The 20,711-nt window shown below is 40.4% G+C and overlaps 1 protein-coding gene across 7 annotated transcripts in view; it reads left to right on the top strand.

Moving 5' to 3' along the window:
• LOC121912544 (teashirt homolog 1-like) overlaps positions 1 to 20,711 on the top strand; it is a 195,504-nt gene that overhangs the window by 169,069 nt on the left and 5,724 nt on the right. For 6 of the 7 annotated variants that reach the window (XM_042434727.1, XM_042434726.1, XM_042434725.1 and 3 more), the window contains one exon: positions 4,465 to 9,067. The exons of the other annotated variant lie outside the window; for it this stretch is intronic. In XM_042434727.1, the coding sequence (XP_042290661.1) occupies positions 4,465 to 7,805 (3,341 nt within the window). In that variant the 3' untranslated portion in view covers positions 7,806 to 9,067. Of the gene's footprint in view, positions 1 to 4,464; positions 9,068 to 20,711 lie in introns of those variants that run through there. 7 annotated transcript variants of the gene reach the window in all.

The raw sequence follows: 20,711 nt of genomic DNA, 5'->3' as shown, positions 1-20,711 counted from the left end.
AGTTGTGGAAGCTGAGAAGGTGGATTTATACGATTCACGAGCTATTAGAAGCCCCGGAGCTATCGTGCCATATGGTGGACTATTCCATGTGGGTAGGGGAGGGTGGGGCTGGGGGGGGGGCTGTTACTGTAGGTAGGCTTTTAGATGTCTGGTCAAGCGAGCCACGGGTTAAATTATGACTTGAACACGGTATCCCTGGCAACATTTTGTTACATAGCATTGTACTGTGTTGCAAGGTGGAAGTAATGTAAAACTTATGTGGGAATTTAACCGTGCAAAGCTGCTCTCAACACTTTAAGCAGCAAAATTAAATTGTTTTAAAGGAGACAAAGTCTGTGCAAGAGATTTTGTCACTAATATAACAAAACAGAAATTGATCTTAGGAGTTTACAATTTACCTAACTTAGTTAATTTTTGTAGGATTTGGATGAGTGTGATTTTTCTGACTCTTTAAGCTCAATCGTATAAAAAACTCTTTTAGTTTTGGTTGTCTTCAGGCTGAGAGGAGACTGTTGGTCTCTGCCAGCGTGCCTCAGTGTGCGTCGTCCACAGAGTAGTCCAAAGAGAGTGTCAGCTCCTATGAAACCACAGCCACAACGATCTCAGAGATAGAAAAAAAAAAAAAAAGCAGGAATGAAGAGGACGGGGGAGAGCAGAGAGAGACAGAGATTGCCTGACATACTAAGCATTACCATAATTGGCTTTTCTACATGATAGGACAGAGGAAATAATAATGTCATTTTATTTACAGCCTTCTCTCTGCTGAAACACACACACACTCATGCACGCTGTACAGGTCAATGACACACACTGATCAGGCCTGTCCAAAGCCATCAGAGGTGAGTGGCAGGGAATGGAGAGGCCGGTGACAAAGCGAAACGGGAGAGAGAAATAAGACTGCCATGCCAGGGCTCCCATTTTGAAGGGCCGCTAAACGGTGTGAGGGAGCCTCGCCGGCTGCCCCGCTCCAAATGCAGCGCTTGGCCACGCAGGGTAAATCAGTAGGGTGAAAGCTGGCGGAATTGGACATTAGCACTGCAAATGAGAGCCGGGATTGCCCTTTTCTCCGAGACAACATGAATAAATGAAGAAGGTTTAGAAGAGAAAGTGTGTGTTTTTGTGTGGGTGTGTATCAAAGAGAGAGAGAGAAGTTTGTTGTTTGTGCCAGTGCCATGTCATACTTAAGTTATCTCACCCTGTCTTATGTTATCTCTTAGACCTGTTCAGGATGTTTGACACCAGCCAAGTGTTACTGTCTTAGTCATGATTATGAAGACATATTGAAATATTTTGAGCTGCCAAAAGTACACTTGAAAATAAATTTAGAATTATGTTTCAGTGTTTTTCCCCATAGTTAGACAAATTGTAGTGTTGTGTGTGTCCAGGCAATCACTTTTTGAAATGTTTTTTATACTAGTGCCAATGAAATGCCAGATTTTTACTATTGATACCAAAACAATATTTTTCAGGACATCTTACTTTGAGGAATAAATATGATACATGTGATATGTGTGATACACGTGATACGGACACATTTCAGTAACCAAAAAAGTATGAAGTTTGAAGTATTGCAGTTTGATACTCAGGCCTTGTCCAGACAAGAGTATATAGTGTAATTACTGATGCATGTGTGTTATATGTTCATTAGTGGCAAAGAAAATAATTTTCTTATGTTTTTTTCAGTTATAAGTTGTTCCAGTCTGTGGCATTTCAAATTTTTAGGTGTGTATAAGGTGTGTGTGTGTGTGTGTGTGTGTGTGTGTGTGTGTTTGCATGTGTGGACCTCACACAGCTTCCTGCCCTGGGGGAGGGATGTAGTTTGGGGGAGAGGTGTGTGTGTGTTTGTGTATGTGTGTGTGTGTGTAACTGGGGGATGTCCTACTGTGGTGTCACCTGTCTGCAGCAGGAAATCCTGGACTATGGGCACAACAATAGTGACAGGCTCCTCTCCAGACGCAGATGGCTTCGCTTTCCCCCCACCGGCCACATTGCATCCCTGCTTGCACCTGACACACAGCGACACTTGACACACACACAAAAGTGATCAGCCACACCTATCATACACAGACCTACAAACTAGCACACACGGCAGAAATTTCCCTACTTTCTCTCTCCTGACATCGCATACTTAGTTTGTTGGATCTGTTTAACTTGTTTCCCTGTCATGTTGTTTCTGTCAGATATGCATACACACACACACACACACACACACACACACACACCTCTTGTTCACTGGCCCTAAACACATCTTTTCTCCTCTCTTTTCAAAACTTCCCCTCTTTTCCCTATCCTCCCTGACAGCACAAAGTGGGCTTACATTTTTGACTGACAACCACAACAGACACCTTCCTCCCCCTCCTCCCCTCCACCCCCCTTTTAATCCCCTCCCTATCCCTCTCTCCCTCCCTCTCCTCTTCCTCTTTTGTTCTGAGTGACGCTCGAAAGCCGCCGTGTCAGCATCTTTTCCATCTCTGATTGCCTTATTAGCCGGCGGTGGCACCCGCAGCTTTTCTGACACAGATGGTGAAGGAGGAGGCTCGAGCAGGGGGGAGAAAAAATGGCTGACTTGTGTTTGTTGTTGTTACTTTCCCCTCCCACCTCTTCTCGGGCTTGTTTGCGTGGACACTGACACCTCGGGCTGACACTGACACACTCTTGACACTGATGCCTGTCAAGGCAACATACGGTGGATGGCAGGGAAAGGCTAGAATTTAGTGATGGTGTGCTATCTGTGTGTGAATGTGTCTGTGTTTGTAGTGCTGTCAGGTTTCTCTTATTTTGTCAGTTGAGCTGCTGTCACCACATTGGCTTTGAATAGGTTCACCTTTACATTTATTTCAATACAGTGGGCTGCATTTAGATTGACAGGATGAGGTAGGTTGAAAGAAAGCTGCTCAGCTGCATTGGCAAAGAATTAAAATAATTTAGTGAATAACTCAAGTAAATTCAATGTAGCCTGTGTGTAATTTACAGTTAAGAGCAAAATTAGCACAGTTTAATAAACTAGAGGAAGGATGTTCGTTACATCTTAATACAGCACACTTGAGTTTGTATCTTCTCAACTCACACACACACATATTCACACACATACAAGGCAGAGAGTTGCAGCTGTTGAACCTCCAGATTTTCCCAGGCAGCAGTAACTGGCACCTCACAAACAACAGATATTATGTCCATTCCGATTATGGGATAGAGAGCTACATGCTGTTTGAGGCTGACAGCACATCTGCCTCCTCACTGGAGACTGATTCTGGCACCTCAGACAAGCATCTTACCAGGGATGGATTGGAGGAGCCGCCGTAGCTTATTTAACCCTCTATTTTTCCTTTCCTTCCTCTTTGTAATATGTTATTTCCATTATTGTAGTGCTCCAATTAATACTTAATAATTTCTTTACTTTTTAATCTTTGACAACTGGAATTTTGCAGACAAGTGTTGTGAAATAAGTAGACAGTAATCGAGATAGGGCCGTCATTTTCTTTTGATTGTATGAATCTCTGTGTCTTCTTTTAAAATGGCACACTTGACGCTGTGAGTACTCGGGGAGCATAGGCAGTAACAACACAGCTTGTCATGTCCACTGGCCGTTTCCTAGCATCACGCTGTGAGGACTTCCACAGCCGATGCCAAGTTGACTCCAGCCAACCATGGCTTGGCAAGGCTGATGCAGCTGGCATTTTCCTCCACTTTCTCTTACTTGTGAGTCCATAGTATGTGTGGCATGTTGGAAGAATAAAGCATATCAAAGTCAGAGACAGATCTTTGGTCTCCCTACAGCAACGAAATAAATAGTGAATATGTCTGTGAGACTGTATGGCTGTAGGCTGCTCTGGCATTTCAATTTGGTGATAAGGACAGGGGTTTTATATTTGATAGATATACTGAAATATGTGTATATATGCAGTAAATCCATCTTATTAATTCATCGTTACTGCTCTGTACACATTGTGAAGGAAACATCTAAATGAGTCTTAAACAGATCCATCAATGAGACATATTTTTCCTTTTCCAGTGATTTTTTTTTCAATTGTGAAGGGACAAAAATGTCTTCTTTTCAATTGTGAAGGAACAGATCTCACCACATGATTAATAAGGATCATCAATTCTGAGGAGTTGCTGCTGCATAATTTGAAATTTTGCTTGTTTTCTGGTTTTCAAACTAAACGGAAACATCTCTGGAGCTCATCTGTGGTCTCTACCCTTGCTGAGCTGTAGTGTTCAATAGCGTCATTAGGCAGTGCAGTGACGAGGACTATTTGTCATTGTCAAGATATGGATGTTTGCCTCTTTATTATTTCAAACCTGTGTCCTCTGTTGGGACTATTGACAAAAATCTGTCTTGGATTATTGCACCCAACACCTTCATACCATAAGTTGCATGATTGGTGTCATTCCACTGTGTCAAATATAAGTATGAAACTAATATCTAATGTCATTTCCCCCCTCTGTGTTCTTGTTTTTCAGCTTATGGGCCTGAAGATGAATTCAAAATGGACAAGACTGATGAAGAGGAGCATCTGCGGGATGATGGGCTTTCTCTTGATGGTCAAGACGCAGACTATCTGCTCAATGATGATGAGGATGGAAGAGATCGCTATAGCTGCCAAAACTCTCCACTCAGCAATGGCACTAACCCAGACGCTGGGTACGCCTCTCCACTCAGCACTACCAGCGATCAGCTGGTGGATCTTAAGACAACATCCTCCCTCAGTGATGGTCAAGAAAAGGTAGAAGTGAAGTTAGGAGAGAGCACAGAGTCTATCAATGGCCTCTCGCTGCAGGACAGTTTGGCAAAAATGAAAGCCGTCTATGCAAACCTGATCTCTGACGCCTCCTGGTCCAGCATTGCACTTGACATGCTGAAAAGTAAACAAGGGAACAACATCGCAGCTAGCAACAATAACAACAATGGGAGCAATCACAAAGAGAGCAATGGATTCCTGAACAGTCACAGCCAGGGTAACATCCTATTGAAGAACAAATGTAGCACTAGCAATGCCTCAGCTACTACTGATATTACCACCAGCAGTACCACCACAAGAACAGTGTCAAGCAACAGCAACAGTGGCACCAGTGTAAGCTCTGGCAACACGGGAGGATTAGCCTATGACTGGCACCAGGCAGCATTGGCCAAAACTCTACAGCACACTCCATACCAACTCCTTCCTGAACCTAGCCTTTTCAGCACCGTGCAGCTTTACAGGCAGAACAATAAGCTCTATGGACCTGTGTTCACGGGTGCCAGCAAGTTCAGGTGCAAGGACTGTAGTGCAGCCTATGACACTTTGGTGGGCCTGACAGTACATATGAATGAGACGGGCCACTACCGTGACGACAATAAGGATACCGAGGATGATCGAGGCAAGAAGTGGTCCAAGCCACGCAAACGTTCTCTGCTGGAGATGGAAGGCAAGGAAGACGCCCAGAAAGTTCTGAAATGTATGTACTGTGGCCACTCTTTTGAATCCTTGCAAGACCTTAGTGTTCATATGATCAAAACAAAACACTATCAGAAAGTGCCTCTAAAAGAACCAATGCCAGCCCTCACCTCAAAGCTAGTGCCCCCAACCAAAAAAAGAGCATTTCAAGACTTGATGTCCCCAAGCTCCCCAGAGTCTGTCTCATCTGGCATACTCCTGGGAGAGACCCCCAAAGACCAAAAATTGGCCAATCCCTATGTTACTCCTAACAATCGATATGGTTACCAAAATGGTGCCAGTTATACTTGGCAGTTTGAGGCGCGCAAGGCACAAATTCTCAAATGCATGGAATGTGGCAGTTCACATGACACCTTGCAACAACTGACAGCCCACATGATGGTCACAGGACACTTTCTTAAAGTAACCAATTCAGCCTCTAAAAAGGGTAAGCAGTTAGTTTTTGATCCTGTTATCGAGGAAAAAATTCAGTCGATTCCTCTGCCACCGACTACCACAAGACTTCCAGCTCCCAATGGGAAGTCACAGCCTGATTCCCCGTTGCAGCCGGCTAGCCCTGAAGAGAACAAAGAAGAAAAGGATGAAGAGGCAGAAGAAGAGAATATAGAAACAATAGAACCAGAGAAAAAAATAAAAGAAGAGAGGGAAGACCCTGAAAAATCTGACAAACCTGGAAAGGCTAGATCCTACCAATATCTGAGAGAGGAAGACTTGGAGGAGACACCTAAAGGAGGCCTGGACATCTTAAAGTCTTTAGAGAACACAGTTTCAAGTGCAATCAGCAAGGCCCAGACAGGCACACCAACCTGGGGTGGATACCCCAGCATTCATGCTGCCTATCAGCTCCATGGGTCTTTGAAGTCAACTCTGCCTTTGTGTGCGCAAGTTCAGCCTTTATTCAGCAGCAACAGTTTGAAGATGATGTCCTCTGATTTAGGGGCTCTGATCCATTCACCAAATAGCCCCTCTCCACCTCCAAGCCACAAGAACAATGTGCTGGCCATGGAGAAGCTCGTGGAAAAAGTGACAGGGAAAAGTTCAGTAAAGAATGAAAAAGAGGAAAAACCCTTAGAGAATAAGGGCAGGTCTGCAAAGTCTCCATTGCCAAATGCTAAGGACAAACAGGCTTCACCCAATCCAGAAAAGCTATCAAAGACAGTGAAAAGCACTGCAGTAGAGGACCAGCCTGAGTCAAGAGGCAAAGAAGGCGAGCAAATGGAGAGTAAAGTAGATACACAGATAAAAAGTGAAGTTGATTCACCAAATAAGCCTGTAAGCAACGGCTGCAATAACCTGAGTATCATCACTGATCACTCGCCTGAACAACCACTTGTCAACCCTCTCAGCGCTTTGCAGTCTATCATGAACAACCACTTGGGGAAAGCTTCAAAAGTGGCTACCCCCTTTGTAGACCCCTTTGCGATGCTTTATAAGATCAACAGCAACTCTGCTCAGAATAAGCAAGCAGAGCCTGCAAGTCAGTACCACAATGATGATGATGATCAGCCAATGGACTTGACGAAATCCAAAAACAGCAATGGAAGTACAGCTAAGAGTACTTCTACTACACCAAACAACAGCAAACCAGTTTTCAAAAATTTCTCTCAGTCTTCATCTCCGCCTCTACGAGAGAATGCATTGATGGATATTTCAGACATGGTTAAAAATCTGACTGGCCGTTTGACACCAAAGTCTACAACCCCATCTTCCATCTCTGAAAAATCTGAAATTGATGGCTGTACTTTTGAGGACAGCTTGGAGGAGCTGTCTCCCATCCAAAGACGGAAAGGCCGTCAGTCAAACTGGAATCCCCAGCACCTCCTGATTCTTCAGGCCCAGTTTGTCTCTAGTCTTAGAGAGACTCCTGAGGGAAAGTTTGTAATTAGTGACTTGGGACCCCAGGAACGGGTCCACATCTGTAAATTCACTGGTCTCTCCATGACTACTATCTCACATTGGCTGGCCAATGTAAAATACCAGTTAAAGCGGACAGGGGGCACAAAGTTCCTAAAAAATATTGACTCTGGCCAACCTCTGTTTTTGTGCAGTGACTGTGCGTCCCAGTTCAGGACTCCCTCCTCCTACATTCACCATTTGGAGTCCCACCTTGGGTTCACCCTAAAGGACCTCTCAAAGCTTTCCATAGATTTAATAGAGCAGCAGGCCGTCAGCAGAATAGAGGACAATACTTTCAGTTCCTCTGGACTTACAGAGGAAGACACTGGCTCAATATATCAGTGCAAACTGTGCAATCGGACCTTTGTGAGCAAACATGCAATCAAATTGCACCTTTGCAAAACACATGGAAAGTCACCAGAGGACCATCTCATCTTTGTGAAAGAGGTGGAAAAGTTTGATAAACAATGAAGTCAGATAAAGCTGATAGCATGACAGATTACTGTTGCACTATAACTCCAAGCTTCAATCTGTCATAACAGATAGTGCCACAACTGTATTAAGCATTGTTACGACATATATTATAATGAAAACATGGTAGCTTTAATACCACATACTGTAATTATCAGTTATCCACAATGGCAGGAGCTTGCACTGCAGAGGCTTAAAGCTACAATGTAAAAGTTGAATCTTTGGTGACATAAACGTACCAAAATGGTGCAGCAGCCATGGCACTATGTAGTCACTGACTGATTGTTGCTTTCTTAATGCACTGCATCTTTTCTGAGCCTTTGGGAATAGTCCATCTGTTGTTTTAAAACTGGTCCATGCTCTTACTTTGATCACTGTTTTTGAATGATTTTTTAAAAAATATATATATATATATTTCAACACAACTTGCATATTATTTATGAGACAGTTTGTGTGCATGTTTTTATGTAAAGCAGTGAGCATATGTTCAATGAAATTACATCCATGTTGACAAAATTGATATCCCTGTCTTACAAATTTTGGATGCAGTTTATATGAAGGTAATAGCAGCCATTTGAAGGATGGAGCTCTAAAATGATAAGATGATTTCAGCACTTTAAGCAAGTGTAAATTGATGAAGAAGTGTGGGGTAAAAATAACAACACATTACCATTTTGAGTTTTAATTCCCCCAATCGACATGGTAATTTGGGGGAATAACTGTGATATTGTTTTGTATTTGCCATTAAATAGCAGAAATTCGAAATGTTTAGAATCTTTGTTTCTCTAGTAAAATATAATTTCCTGGTTGTTTCAACATGTACAGTATTTGCGTTAGTAGGCTACCAATTTTATTATTGTGAAGCTACAGTTGTAAAATTAATGAAGTTTAAAACTTATTGTATGAATAATCAGCAAGTATGTATACATGTATGTCAGCATATCTTGCTCTTTACAGTTCAACATTATTTGTACTGTGTGCATTTTTATAATGTTATTTTCTAGACAAATATGGGGGAAAATGTACAAAGCTACAGAGTATTGTCGGACCGCAATGTTCTTTTTTCAAGTAAAAAGTCGGTCCCTCATTGTGGTTTACATAAAATGACAGAACTCAACTGGCATCTGCTCTGATGCATGGTACTGTACATAACATTGAAAAAAAATAAATTCTCACGCAATGATAGATTTCCAGGTTTTATCGTCAACCCAATTATTCAGAATGGCATTCTTTTATCTTCAGTTGTAAAATAAACTCCATGTCCTGGATTAAACTGTTGTGTTGTTTGAGTGACTTTAGGAAAGTGTCAAATCCAGACACATGCAAATTATTAACATTATATCATATTGCAAACCTTTGCCAGGCCAATAATAAGGGGACTAGTTTAATGAATCGGAGCACTTGAGGGAGGAACACTGAGTTCAAACCCAGCATCCACCCTTTCCCAACCATTTTCAGCCAAGACTCACTGGACTCTTGTGCACCAACAGAGCCACCTTCTTGGCTGGTATTACTGGGACAAATTCTGTGACAGCATCACGAAATTAGGGGATTTGATGTGGCTGCAGCACACTCTGGACTGTTTCCAAGTCCAACTGAGGGAGCAGCATGCTTTCCCACTGTGAGCCACAGCTCTTCTTAATCCAACTTCCATAAGAAGTGGAGTGTGTTTGAAACAGTGTCCCCTGCAACAAGTTTCAAAGATCCTCCATTCTCAATTACCCTGCAGTGTCAAGATCTCTGACTCTGCGTGGCTACAAGCTCAGTCTCCTCAGGTGCCAGACAGAGCTTGAGTCCCTTGGGTGAAGGTGACAGCAGCCTCTTCCAGACTGGACTCCCTAACTGGTTGGTAAAGGATAGAAGGAGGGTGGATGGGGGGGAAGCAGACTGCAGGTTTTTGTGGCCACTGCTGTGCCATTGAGTCAGAGCTGAGGAGGGAGGGTGGTGGGCCAGCTCAGAGCCAACTTGCTGATACAAAACGCCTCAGCTGACAGACACAGTACAATTAACAACTTAAACTAACCAGCAGAGTCCTTACCCATGAATATGGTAGTTTAAACCCAGCAACAAAATTGTCACTAAAAATGTGAAATTATAATCATTACAAATGCTTTTAATGCATGGATATGTGTTTTTTTTAGACAATCTAGTAAAAATATCTTTCACTTTATAGCGTATAACTTATGTATTTATTACATTAAACACAGCCTGTAGCACCTTACAAAAACAGAAACTTCATGACAATATACACTAATCTTTTGCATTGCTTCCTTCTCTCATTCCTCAGAAGTTATGTTTTTCAATACACCACCAATCTACAGCTGACTTGGACATCACGTTTGTAGGAAATCTCTTTTCAACAGAGATATATGGTTAGGTTTTGCACAACATCCTTGATAGCAGGTTTCCAAGTGGTCATGTTGATTCAGCAGATATGGCTCGCTACATTCGTAAATAGACATGAAGTTTCCTGAGGTGTTACTGTCCAGCTGGCTGGTAGGAAGACAAAATACTGTACATGCCTTAGAGTGAAAACTCTGCACAAGTTTTCTAATGCAGTCTTGTAGCTTGCAAGCACAACTTTGAACATGTTTTGCATATTTCTTTTACTATACAGCACCTTGTTAGTGTGACTCATTTTGATACAGTGCTAAATGAATGTGAGGTTTTTCAATTCAGAGCCTATGATGAGCCCCCAAATCGGCGAACGTGCAATTTCAAATAGAGACATAATCCCTTTTAAGAAAAAAGTGAATAAAACATTGTCATAAAAAATCAGGATTTGACTTTATGGTTTAACATAGAGCTAAGCTTTATAGTTCAGCAAGTGAGACACCTGATAAAAGAGGCCATGGCATGTCTCCACTGAAGGTATTTAAGTCGACATGCTCCCACCCCACGCAGCTCTTGAACACTAGCCTGAGGCGTTTTTTTCCCCAAGAAACAATAGAGTTCCAGTGCCTCGCAGCGTGCTCTGTGTGACAGGGGAAACATAAGAAGCTGCAGTAAGAAATACAGGGTAGAGTCACATACAATAAAAGTCACATGAGATAGAAAGCAACGTGCAGGAGCGTAGCATGCAGAAAGTTGTTCATGTGTGAAACAAAAAAGACAAGGAAGATCCACAGAAACTCCTAACAATGGTTTACTTTCTTTGCATGAAATGTTCCATTCAAATTTAATCAGAATATGCTGTAGTGCCCAAACTTTTCTGCTGAAACCACTCAGTGATGCAGATAATATGATCCAGTTTTAGCCCCGAAATTTGTCAGAAAAAAAAACATATTTATTCAATTTGTTTAACCAAGGAGCAAGCCAAAGTTGCTGAGCTTTGTCAATACATATAAAATAGATTTATGTCAACACATCTTAACTTTTAATTTTTTCTATCCAAGGAAGTATCAATCGACATTAAGGCTACTGTGCATGTCCAGAGTATGTCAGCTTACAAAAATGCAGCCTTTTTGCTTGTTTTATTTCATATATTTATGAAAAGAATACTTCAACTTTGTTTTTGCTGTTTGTCAGAAACCTGAAGACAGGACTTTGGTCCTTGATAGTCTCTGATATCATCATTTTTATGTAGTTTAATAAACTAAATAATTTACAGATTGAATGAAATCACTAATATGTCAGTACAAGTATTGAAAAGAATTGTGAGTTGCAGCCTCGGGCCATGATTAAGACTTCTCTTTGCATAACAAGGCAGAGAATTTCATTTTGAAAAACAAACGTCTGTATTATAAGATATGTGAAGTGATATTTTGAATTCCTACACACGAAGCACCATTACATACTGGATCTAATATTTAACTTCTTCAGTGGAATAACTATTGCGGTGTGTCCTGTTCAGCATCATTCTGTCAATACGCTGGTTACGGTGTTGCAAACATGCAGCACTGTGTCGTAGATGGTCTCTTAAACAAGCCATCTTTCTCTTGTCAAAGCAGATACAAAAGCTCCACGTATGACTTTGTCAGGCAGTCGATGTTTTGTTTGTTCTCTCATGGCTCTCGTTTGCTTTTAAGCAAACACAAAATAAATTGGCTCCATGTCATCGCCATTAGCAGCCGAACAGAGGCTCACGAGACAGCAGCACAAATCTGATGTTAAACAAAAGGGTGTTTATGACAAGAGGCGTCATGATGCAGCCTGTTATCCATTTATAATAATCAAAATGGAAAGCTTTGAGTCGCTGTAAGCTGTTCTGCTACTGAGTAGTAACATCTGTAAATCCATTAAGTATTATGTGTCAGCGAGATGCACACGATGGTGTGTTTGAATACTTGTGACAAGCATATCATGTGTACTCATGCCATCAGTAAGGATTCGGTGAATTAACCTCGTCCTCTCTTGTCCCCCTTCACAGCTTTCTGTGTAAACTTCTGCTGATCACAGCTCTGTACAACAAGACATCACTTTCAAAACACGTGTGCTCTCTTGAAGCAAGAACAAATTCTAGAAAAAATTCTCTCTAAAGTAGTACGCTACGTAAATTGCTGCATTTTTAGGAAAATATTAAAATATTGATACATTTTTTAAATAAAAAAACATGCAGAGAAGGGAAGCCTACTGTAGCCTGTGAGGCAAAACGCAGGGCTTAACTAAAAGTCCACAACGTCCACTCATGATTATGAGTGTGCTAATGTCAAACTATATGATCAACTGTGAATCTCACAAACCTTGATTATGACAGCAAGAAGACACTTATAAAACTTATTACACAGTGAGTAAATCATTTGAAACTGGAAATATTAGTGGCAGTGCAGGTGGGTTACATCTCGGCTGTAACTAACCTTTTTTCATTATAAATTAATCTGTAGATATTTTTTCGATCATTTGTTTAAAGTCTACATCGGTATAGAGATGTACCCGTTTCTTCACAGCTGGGATTAGCTCCAGCTCCCCCTGTGACCCTCAAGATGATAAGCAGTATAGCTAATGAATGAATGTTTAAAATATATGTTGTTCAAAATCTATGACTAATCAAAAGGTTGCAAAACACACACACACACACACACACACACAATTCCTCAGAGCCCATTGTGACGTCTTCAAATTGCTTGTTGTGTCCAACCAAAATCCATCAAAACCACCCCGACGATATTCAATTTACAATGGTCTAAAACAGACAAAGAAAGCCAGTTTTCATTTTCATTTGAGCAGTTGAGTTAATCAGTTATCAAAAAAGTTTTCAATTATTGTTTTTTTGACTGAATGATCAATTAATCAACAATCATTAATCATTGTTTCAGCACTACAGTAGTTCATTTTTCAAATATCACACATGGCTTATCATGCAAAACAAACCATTAGCCAAATTCCATGTTGTTGCCATAAGTTTTCTCTCAGATTTGTCCAGTCGGCTTTAAAGGAACATTACACATTTTGTTCTAGATCCTCATAAGGTGTTGGACTCTTTTGTCATCATTCGTTATTCCTACTTGTGCTGGTTGCGTCATTCAAAAACTTGTTAGTGGTCAGGTTAAAAAAGAATATTCAGGTGTTATCGATTGATAATGATTATAAATGATCAACTCATCCTAAAACTCATCCTACTTTATTGTATGAAAGTGTCTGTAAGACACTGTATCAGAACTGAACCCAAATGTTTCTCACATAACAAATAAATACACCTGAGGTGGCAGACTCATTTCTTTCTGCTGAAGCCACTCTGCCAACGAAACAATATAACACCTTTAAATTTTGTAAAAACATTAAGCCTCAATGCTGGCACTGAAGAGAAACTGAAGGTTTAAAATCACCTGAGACATCTCATCATGGACAGAGAGTTCAATCCGATTGCTTGTTGACACGTTTGTCCCCGCTGAGATCTGCAGGCAGTCAGAACCATCTTGTAAAGTGTTGTGTACCTGTCAGGAATGAGCCTTGTTTTGGAAGATACAGACGACATAATTCATCAGGCTGAGGTGAAGGCTCTTGAAGAATGGAGAAGTGACAAAGTCGATTCTTTCGAGAATAATGACGGCTGACAACGTATTGAATGGATGGAGTGTCTTTTAGGATCTATCAAAGCCGTTTTCCATGGCGTCAGTTCGCTGTAGATCCCACAGGTGTGTTGTCACTGTGTCAAAGCATCTGAAATACTGAGATGTTTATAAATGGATATCTCATTTTTGGTGAATTCTATCATTTGACCATTGTATAATTCAGTTTATTTAATCAAAGGAGGACTGTAGAGATTGCCCACACAATAGTAGAGCTCACATTGGACATTTCATTAGTGTGGTTTCCACTAACGCTCAAAGGTTATCTGTTCTTCATGAGCAAAAAATAGGTTTGATTCCATCTTCCTGCCAGTATATACTGTATACTTTGGCTATGTATGTATGAAAAATGCTTTTTATGTTCAAGTAATTAACAATCTGAATCAGCTATTTTGAGTAAATGCTATATCTGTCTAAACTGGAAACATATTTTCACAGGAAAATCTTAGGGCAACAGGGTGTGTCTGTCTACATGTTTATTAACGGAGACTACGTGTTCCTTTTGGGGTTTATATATGTGCTATTTAGGACCTAAGAAAAGGTAAATAGGTTACACTCATGCTGCTGTGGTTCCACTCGCAAATTCCTCATTATTTTGAACTATTCCTGGTTTTGGTTGCCAGGTTTGAATGTCAAATGTCGCATTTATTTCATCTTGAGCTGTGCGAGAAACCACTGTCATGTGGTTCGGTTTAGACTCTTGGACAGTGTGACGAGTCTCATTCACATTCTGTCCAAACCTGACATCATTTGCATGAGAATAAGCCCAAACTCTGCAAACGTGACACGTCCCAGACAAGGGATCACAACTTGGCTGTCATATTAGGCCGGTAAATTCAGGTGACACGGATCCTGTGTCCTCATCTGGGCCAACCTGACAGTGGTTCATGTTCCCTGCTGTCTTTTTCTGAGGGGCTTTGTGAGGGGGGAGTTGCTTTTAATCAGCATGACGAACCCTGCCACCCCCTGCGCGCACACACACACACACACACACTCACACATATGTGAGAGTGGGCATATGCTGAGGGGCAGTGGGCTGGCCGTTGTGCCATCATTAGTCCAAGCCTACACGGCAAGCTTCTGACACATGTCGAAGGAGCTTCATTCGACCTACAGAAGGTGCATCCGCATTATGCAAAGGTAGCAGTGTCTTTATGTGCAGCACTACTGTCAGAGGCTTGAAGGAAGAACTGAGGAAGGAGAACAGGGGCCTGGGGGGGGACAGACATGGAGAGAGAGAGAAGCTGCAAATCAATAACTGAAGTGGAGGAATCTTAAGTAATGACTATGTGCTGCAAAGTCATCATTTTTCTTAATAAATGAAAAACTGGGTATCATCTCAATTGTTTCTGATCCAAATAAATTAATCAATTTTCTTGAATCCTGTGGAAAAAAAAGGTATTTGAAGGAACTGCAGTCATTTAAATTCTCATAAGAGGTGACAGCTGCATGTGGAACAATCTATTGGTCCAATTTATTTTAAGGAAAACAAGATTTTATGACTCAATATTAAACTAAAAGCTCTTTTTTATGAGGTTGCATTGAGAGGCGTTGTGGCGGTGAAGTGGCATTTTTATCAAGACAACAGTACTTTTTTTTTTTTCTCACCTATGCCCTCTGGCATTTTGATGACTCACTCTGAATTGGACTGTGTTCAAGTTAGAGGCACAGTAGGACATGTGTCAGCAGTGATCAAGTGTTGCAGTGCAGCAATGTTAATGTCATGGACTATATGACGCCTGCCTGCTCAGACCAGTAAAAAAAACGCACATTATCATGTTTTATTTGGTATTTTTTTGGCGTTTTATAGTGTGATGTATGCATGAAGGTATGTTTGTAGATACAGTGATCTATTTGAATGTTACAAAGCAGTAAAAATAACCTTTTTTGTTCTAATTTTACACATGTTGCTATGATATGACTGTCTATATGAGATGGGATTATCACTGAGTTATTTCTTGTATTGGATATCAATACACGTTAATTTCATTTGTGGCGCCGTACAGTGTACTCACCTCCTGATCTGTGCACTGTGTCCCACTGATTCTCAGTTAAAGACTTACATTTCCTTAAGATGAGTCATTCCTTTTTAGTTTGCAAATGTCCCTGCACAATATGCAGTAAGTGTTGCCCCTTTAAAACCTATTTTAATGTACAGCTCAACGACAAGCAATTTGGCTTCTGTATTATTTTTTTTTACAGTTCTGTGAATACATTTTTGTATGATCATCATTCACTTTGGCTCACAAAGAACATTGCTAGATAAAATATCATCTTACCAAAGAGTGCATTTCTAAGAGAACACAAAATGCTCAGCGCTACAAATGTGGAGTTTCCTTTGTGTGCAGTAGACGCTGATAATTTCAAAGACTCTTAATTTTGGCGTGTTTTGAGAATTATTGGCTGACTTAAAGGTTAACTGCCAGCCCGTCTGATGTATATGCGCTTTGCTCACAGGCCAAAATGCTCTTACCTGTGCAGGCATGGAGGTAAAAGTTGAAAGAGTCATGAAGCAAGGGACTCGTAAATTATCAAGTCATCTGTGTTCTTCAAACAGCCGCTCAAAGACTTACATGTCTTTAAGAGATGTGTTAATAGAAGAACCAACAATCCACTTAATGCCCAAAGTGAAGGGTAGAGTCATTTTTACAAGTCCAGAGATGAGATTCTGCTTTCATTGCCCACGTCAATACAATGATTTAGTACCAGGCCCTGCCAGTCCTTTGTCACTTGGGCACTGCAATCTTTCTCTGTCAGTTGCCAGGGGGGAGATTCAGTTTTTCCAATAACGCTAAATGCATCGCCAACAGCGCATGGTCCAATAGCTCATGAATATGAATATACATATAAATAGACAAGTTGAGGAGGCGGATGGATGTTGGCCTGTCACTTTTGCCTTGCCTAACATCTCCGCTGAGGGTAAGTCGTGTCCTGGATCCACAACACAACCAACTTCCTGCAAAGCCAGTTAGGAGACAGAGCAGGCTTCCTTCTTTCTCTCTTGTACTGTGTTATAAAACACTGCACATATCCCCGTTTTTATTTTGTAGCTCCGAATTAAGTCCCTATCATTAGTATGAGTTTGATATCTCTTTAATTAACAGTTATCCAACAATCATGATCACAGTAGGAACAGAGTGACAGAGAAATGACAAGAGGGCGGTGGAGGAGCGGCAGTATGGTGACAAGTGTGGACTTTGTACTAAACTGTGTTAATATGATGAGTTGGTTTGATGAGCTGAACACACCCAAACAGCTGTTTTTATACAAAGGGCTGCCTGCATCAGGTAGATCTAATCTGAGACCATTACAACTCAACCATGGGCTTGAATTTGAGATTTATAAAGTATTTTATGCTTTTGTTATAGGGACAGTGAAGAGGTGACAGGAATTGAAGGCATACTAGAACAGAAGTATTGTTAGCTAGCAATCAACTTGCTTAGTTAGCTATTTTGTGACTGTCAACTTGTGATTTGTTAACTTAGTTTTTCTACGAACAGTTTGCTGCTAACTTAACCAAGCTATCCATTATACTACCTGTTTGTGGCTAATGTGTTGCTAATACAACCTTGTAGCCTGTTTAAACTAACTGTAAATTACTGTTGAGCTTTACTGTCATGTATTTTAGTCTTTGTACCCTAACTCTCATTGACTGTAGCTGCTCTGTGTATTTTTACTAGATGATGCTGTAATTTCTATGTGAAATTGATGTCGATCTTTCACTGGTGATACTTTGTTTTTTCCTTTCTTGACGGACGATGTGGCGAACTAATTAGACAGCTGGCCCAGTTTTCTCATCACTGTACTAATTCGTTCTTGCGATACCATTGATCTAACTTTTATGTCATCTCTTTCTGATTTGTCCAATATTGTTTTCACAATGGCATCCAGTAGAAACCTCTGAGGCCTACTGCTGTCTTCAACCTTTGTTGGAAGTGTGTTTGTGCACTTACACGCAAAGTGAGGGCAGAATAATTAACATGTCTGAACGATAGCCAAAGTTTGTTCATTGTCTCAGATCATGACCCCTACCCAACACTATGTAGTCTATCCCTAAAAATTCAGTATGATATTTGATGAATGAAAGGAGATGTGCTCTGAAAGTCCTGTGTATGAGAAGGTATTGCCGTCATCTTAGTCAGATGTATTGTGATGATATATTAAAGATCACAATCTGAAATTTCAAGTTTATCGTCTCAAAACCTTAAAAACAGGTTCTTTAAAAGCCTAGTTAGCTCTGTTAGATTTCTTTGTTAGATCCGAGAGGATCTGCAACTCTCAAAATCATTTAATATTCAAAATAAAGGGGAACTTTATTGTTAAATGTATCTGTTGGTGCACTGTTCGAGGTTTTTGGTTTCAGCATTCCTCTAGTGAAGCTACGTGTATTGCTCTTGTCATACCTGTCCAGCACACAATGCAAGGAGCAGCTCTGCTTTGTTTGTCAAGGCACTCACCAAACTCAGCTCTCCAACTCCTGGTTTCAACTCCCACACTGTCACTATCTGGCTCGTTTCTCCATCGCCGTGGGAGTATTAACGCGTGACATCTACAATGGCCTTAACACCACACGCCGAGATTGAGTTCCTCACGCTGCCTGTACACGTCTCTTCTTACCTTCTCTCTGAGTTAAGCCAACCCCACTGCGGGGAAAGCGATGTGACAAAACCAGGGGGAAGGGAAGTGGAAAATAAGGCAGAGCCAAAGCTGAGCTGCCACTCAGCGACAGGCGTTTTGACAATCATAGGCTGTCATCACTTTCTGATCAGACCTGTCAGCAAGAAATGCGCCAACAAGACAGCGCTGCAGAAGGAACATCCGCATGTCCCCCTCCTTACTGCACACACACACAGATATTCAGACTTGTGGTATTTATGTACACACACATCACACCGAGACGTGCAAACACATCAAACATGTCAGAAAGTGCTACGTACCGAACCTAAGAATAAAACAGGTTTGGTTACACAGTATACAGTGAATTGGCTGCGCTCTCTGCCAGTGCTGTGCATGGGGATACCCCTCAAAAAAAGTATTGTTGATGCAACTGGTAAAATAATTTCATTATTGGGTTTGATGTACGTGCCACTCTTGCCAGCAATCAGATCCCATCAATCCTTGAGGTGCAGCACTCTCACCGTAGGAATTTGAATTGAGTCACATTGAAACACTCGCCAACCACCAACTGAAAAGCTGCAGCAGTTTGAAAACAAAATGGAGCTAAAACAGGCTCTGAAGATATCTGTGAGAGTGGTAATAAATTCCATTCAATAGATCCAATTATTATTCTCCATCCAAACAGAGAAAAACAAGAAACAGAGGAATGAAATAACATCTGTCATGCCATCTGAGTCTAACTGCCAGTCAGACGAGCCAAGCTGAATGAAAGGGGATCTGTAAAGCGTTATTTATTTGAATTATTTAAAGACACAAAGTGGTGAGAGAACACTGTCTTACTTGCTTCAACATTTTTATACAAACATCAACTGGATATGTGTTTTCTAGGGTTTTTGATGAGCTTTTAAGCTTTTGTCGAAGTGTTTTATCTAATATTACCCGCTGACACAAGTACAGTAAAGTCTAACCTGTTTTTTCTGGTTCAAGTTGAGAGATTTAATACATTTTTGTAAATACAAAATTAGACAAGGACCCAAAAAGAAGGCTCAGCTGATTATTACTGATATTTATTAATAACTTTTCTGATACCAGGGTTTAAAAAGCAGTGAAAAAAATGCAGGCTGAACCTGCCTGAGACAATGAAATTCAAACAGTACTGGTCCTAAAATCCATGACAAAGACATACTGTATAAAATCAGTCATTTCAACATGAAACCAGCACGTTTCTCTTACTACATCAAGCATTAAAATAGAAAACATATTTTAAAGCAGAAAAAGTTTTCTTAGATTTGTTTCAATTAAGACAAAAGTTTAATTGTTCTTAAATTAATGTTCAGCAGCAGACAGTGTATCTCGCCCTATAAAATTTACTGTCGGTTGATATCACAGCTAAACAGAAGAGTCCGATATCACATCAGTGTTTTTATTCAAACCGATGATGACATAAAGAGACTCCGGTGGGCTTTATACTGTATGTTTATTTTTTGTGTCCAACTGCTCTGTTCATTAGCGGTGCATCTGTCACTGCTGATCATCATTATAACACAAACAGCCACTAGAGCTGGAACATTAAACTGCAGCACTGAGACACATCACAGGGTTTGACTGGCAGCTGTCAACTTCAGTCTTCCACGATGTATGAAATAAAACCTAAATAAAAATACTGAATTGTCTTAACATGCTATATAATACAATTGTAAGTGGTGAAGTCAATGAATGAAACGCTAGTTTCAAGTATCTAATCTACAAATACAAGTATATAGAAAAATAAGAAAAACTTAAAATTATACATTTAATTATGCAATTAATTTTTTAAATCCACCTCAACAAAATTAAGCCTTGATCAAAAGTCAATCTTCTTTTTAAAATTAAAAGCTGTACAAAAGATTTTTTATAGAAAGAATCAAAAAGAATAGTTACATATCATTAGCAGATGCAAGATAATTTTGCTCATCTTCTTTTTTTTCTGTAAGTTGACAACAATAAGTATAACTTCCATTTTAACAATTAAAATGTATCTTTTGATAAAAATAAAACTGTACACATGCTGTATGCAGCAAATTCAGAGTTTTGACCTCTGGCTTTTCCATTATGAAGAGAGACAATCTGCATAACATCTAACATAATGGAAAAATAGATTTTGTGGAAGTAAAAGTAATGATTTTGTGAGCTGTAAGCGGTGCCAGCAGCAGTTTGTGTGTTCTATATAACCAGCGAGATACAGACAAACCTATACGATGCTGGATCTTACCAATTTCATATATCACTGAGATAGTCTGTG

Source organism: Thunnus maccoyii, chromosome 15 (genome assembly GCF_910596095.1).
Source record: "Thunnus maccoyii chromosome 15, fThuMac1.1, whole genome shotgun sequence".
Classification (NCBI taxonomy): domain Eukaryota; kingdom Metazoa; phylum Chordata; class Actinopteri; order Scombriformes; family Scombridae; genus Thunnus; species Thunnus maccoyii.
The sequence above is the reverse complement of the archived record's forward strand: the minus strand, read 5'-3'. Positions and strand labels throughout refer to the sequence as shown.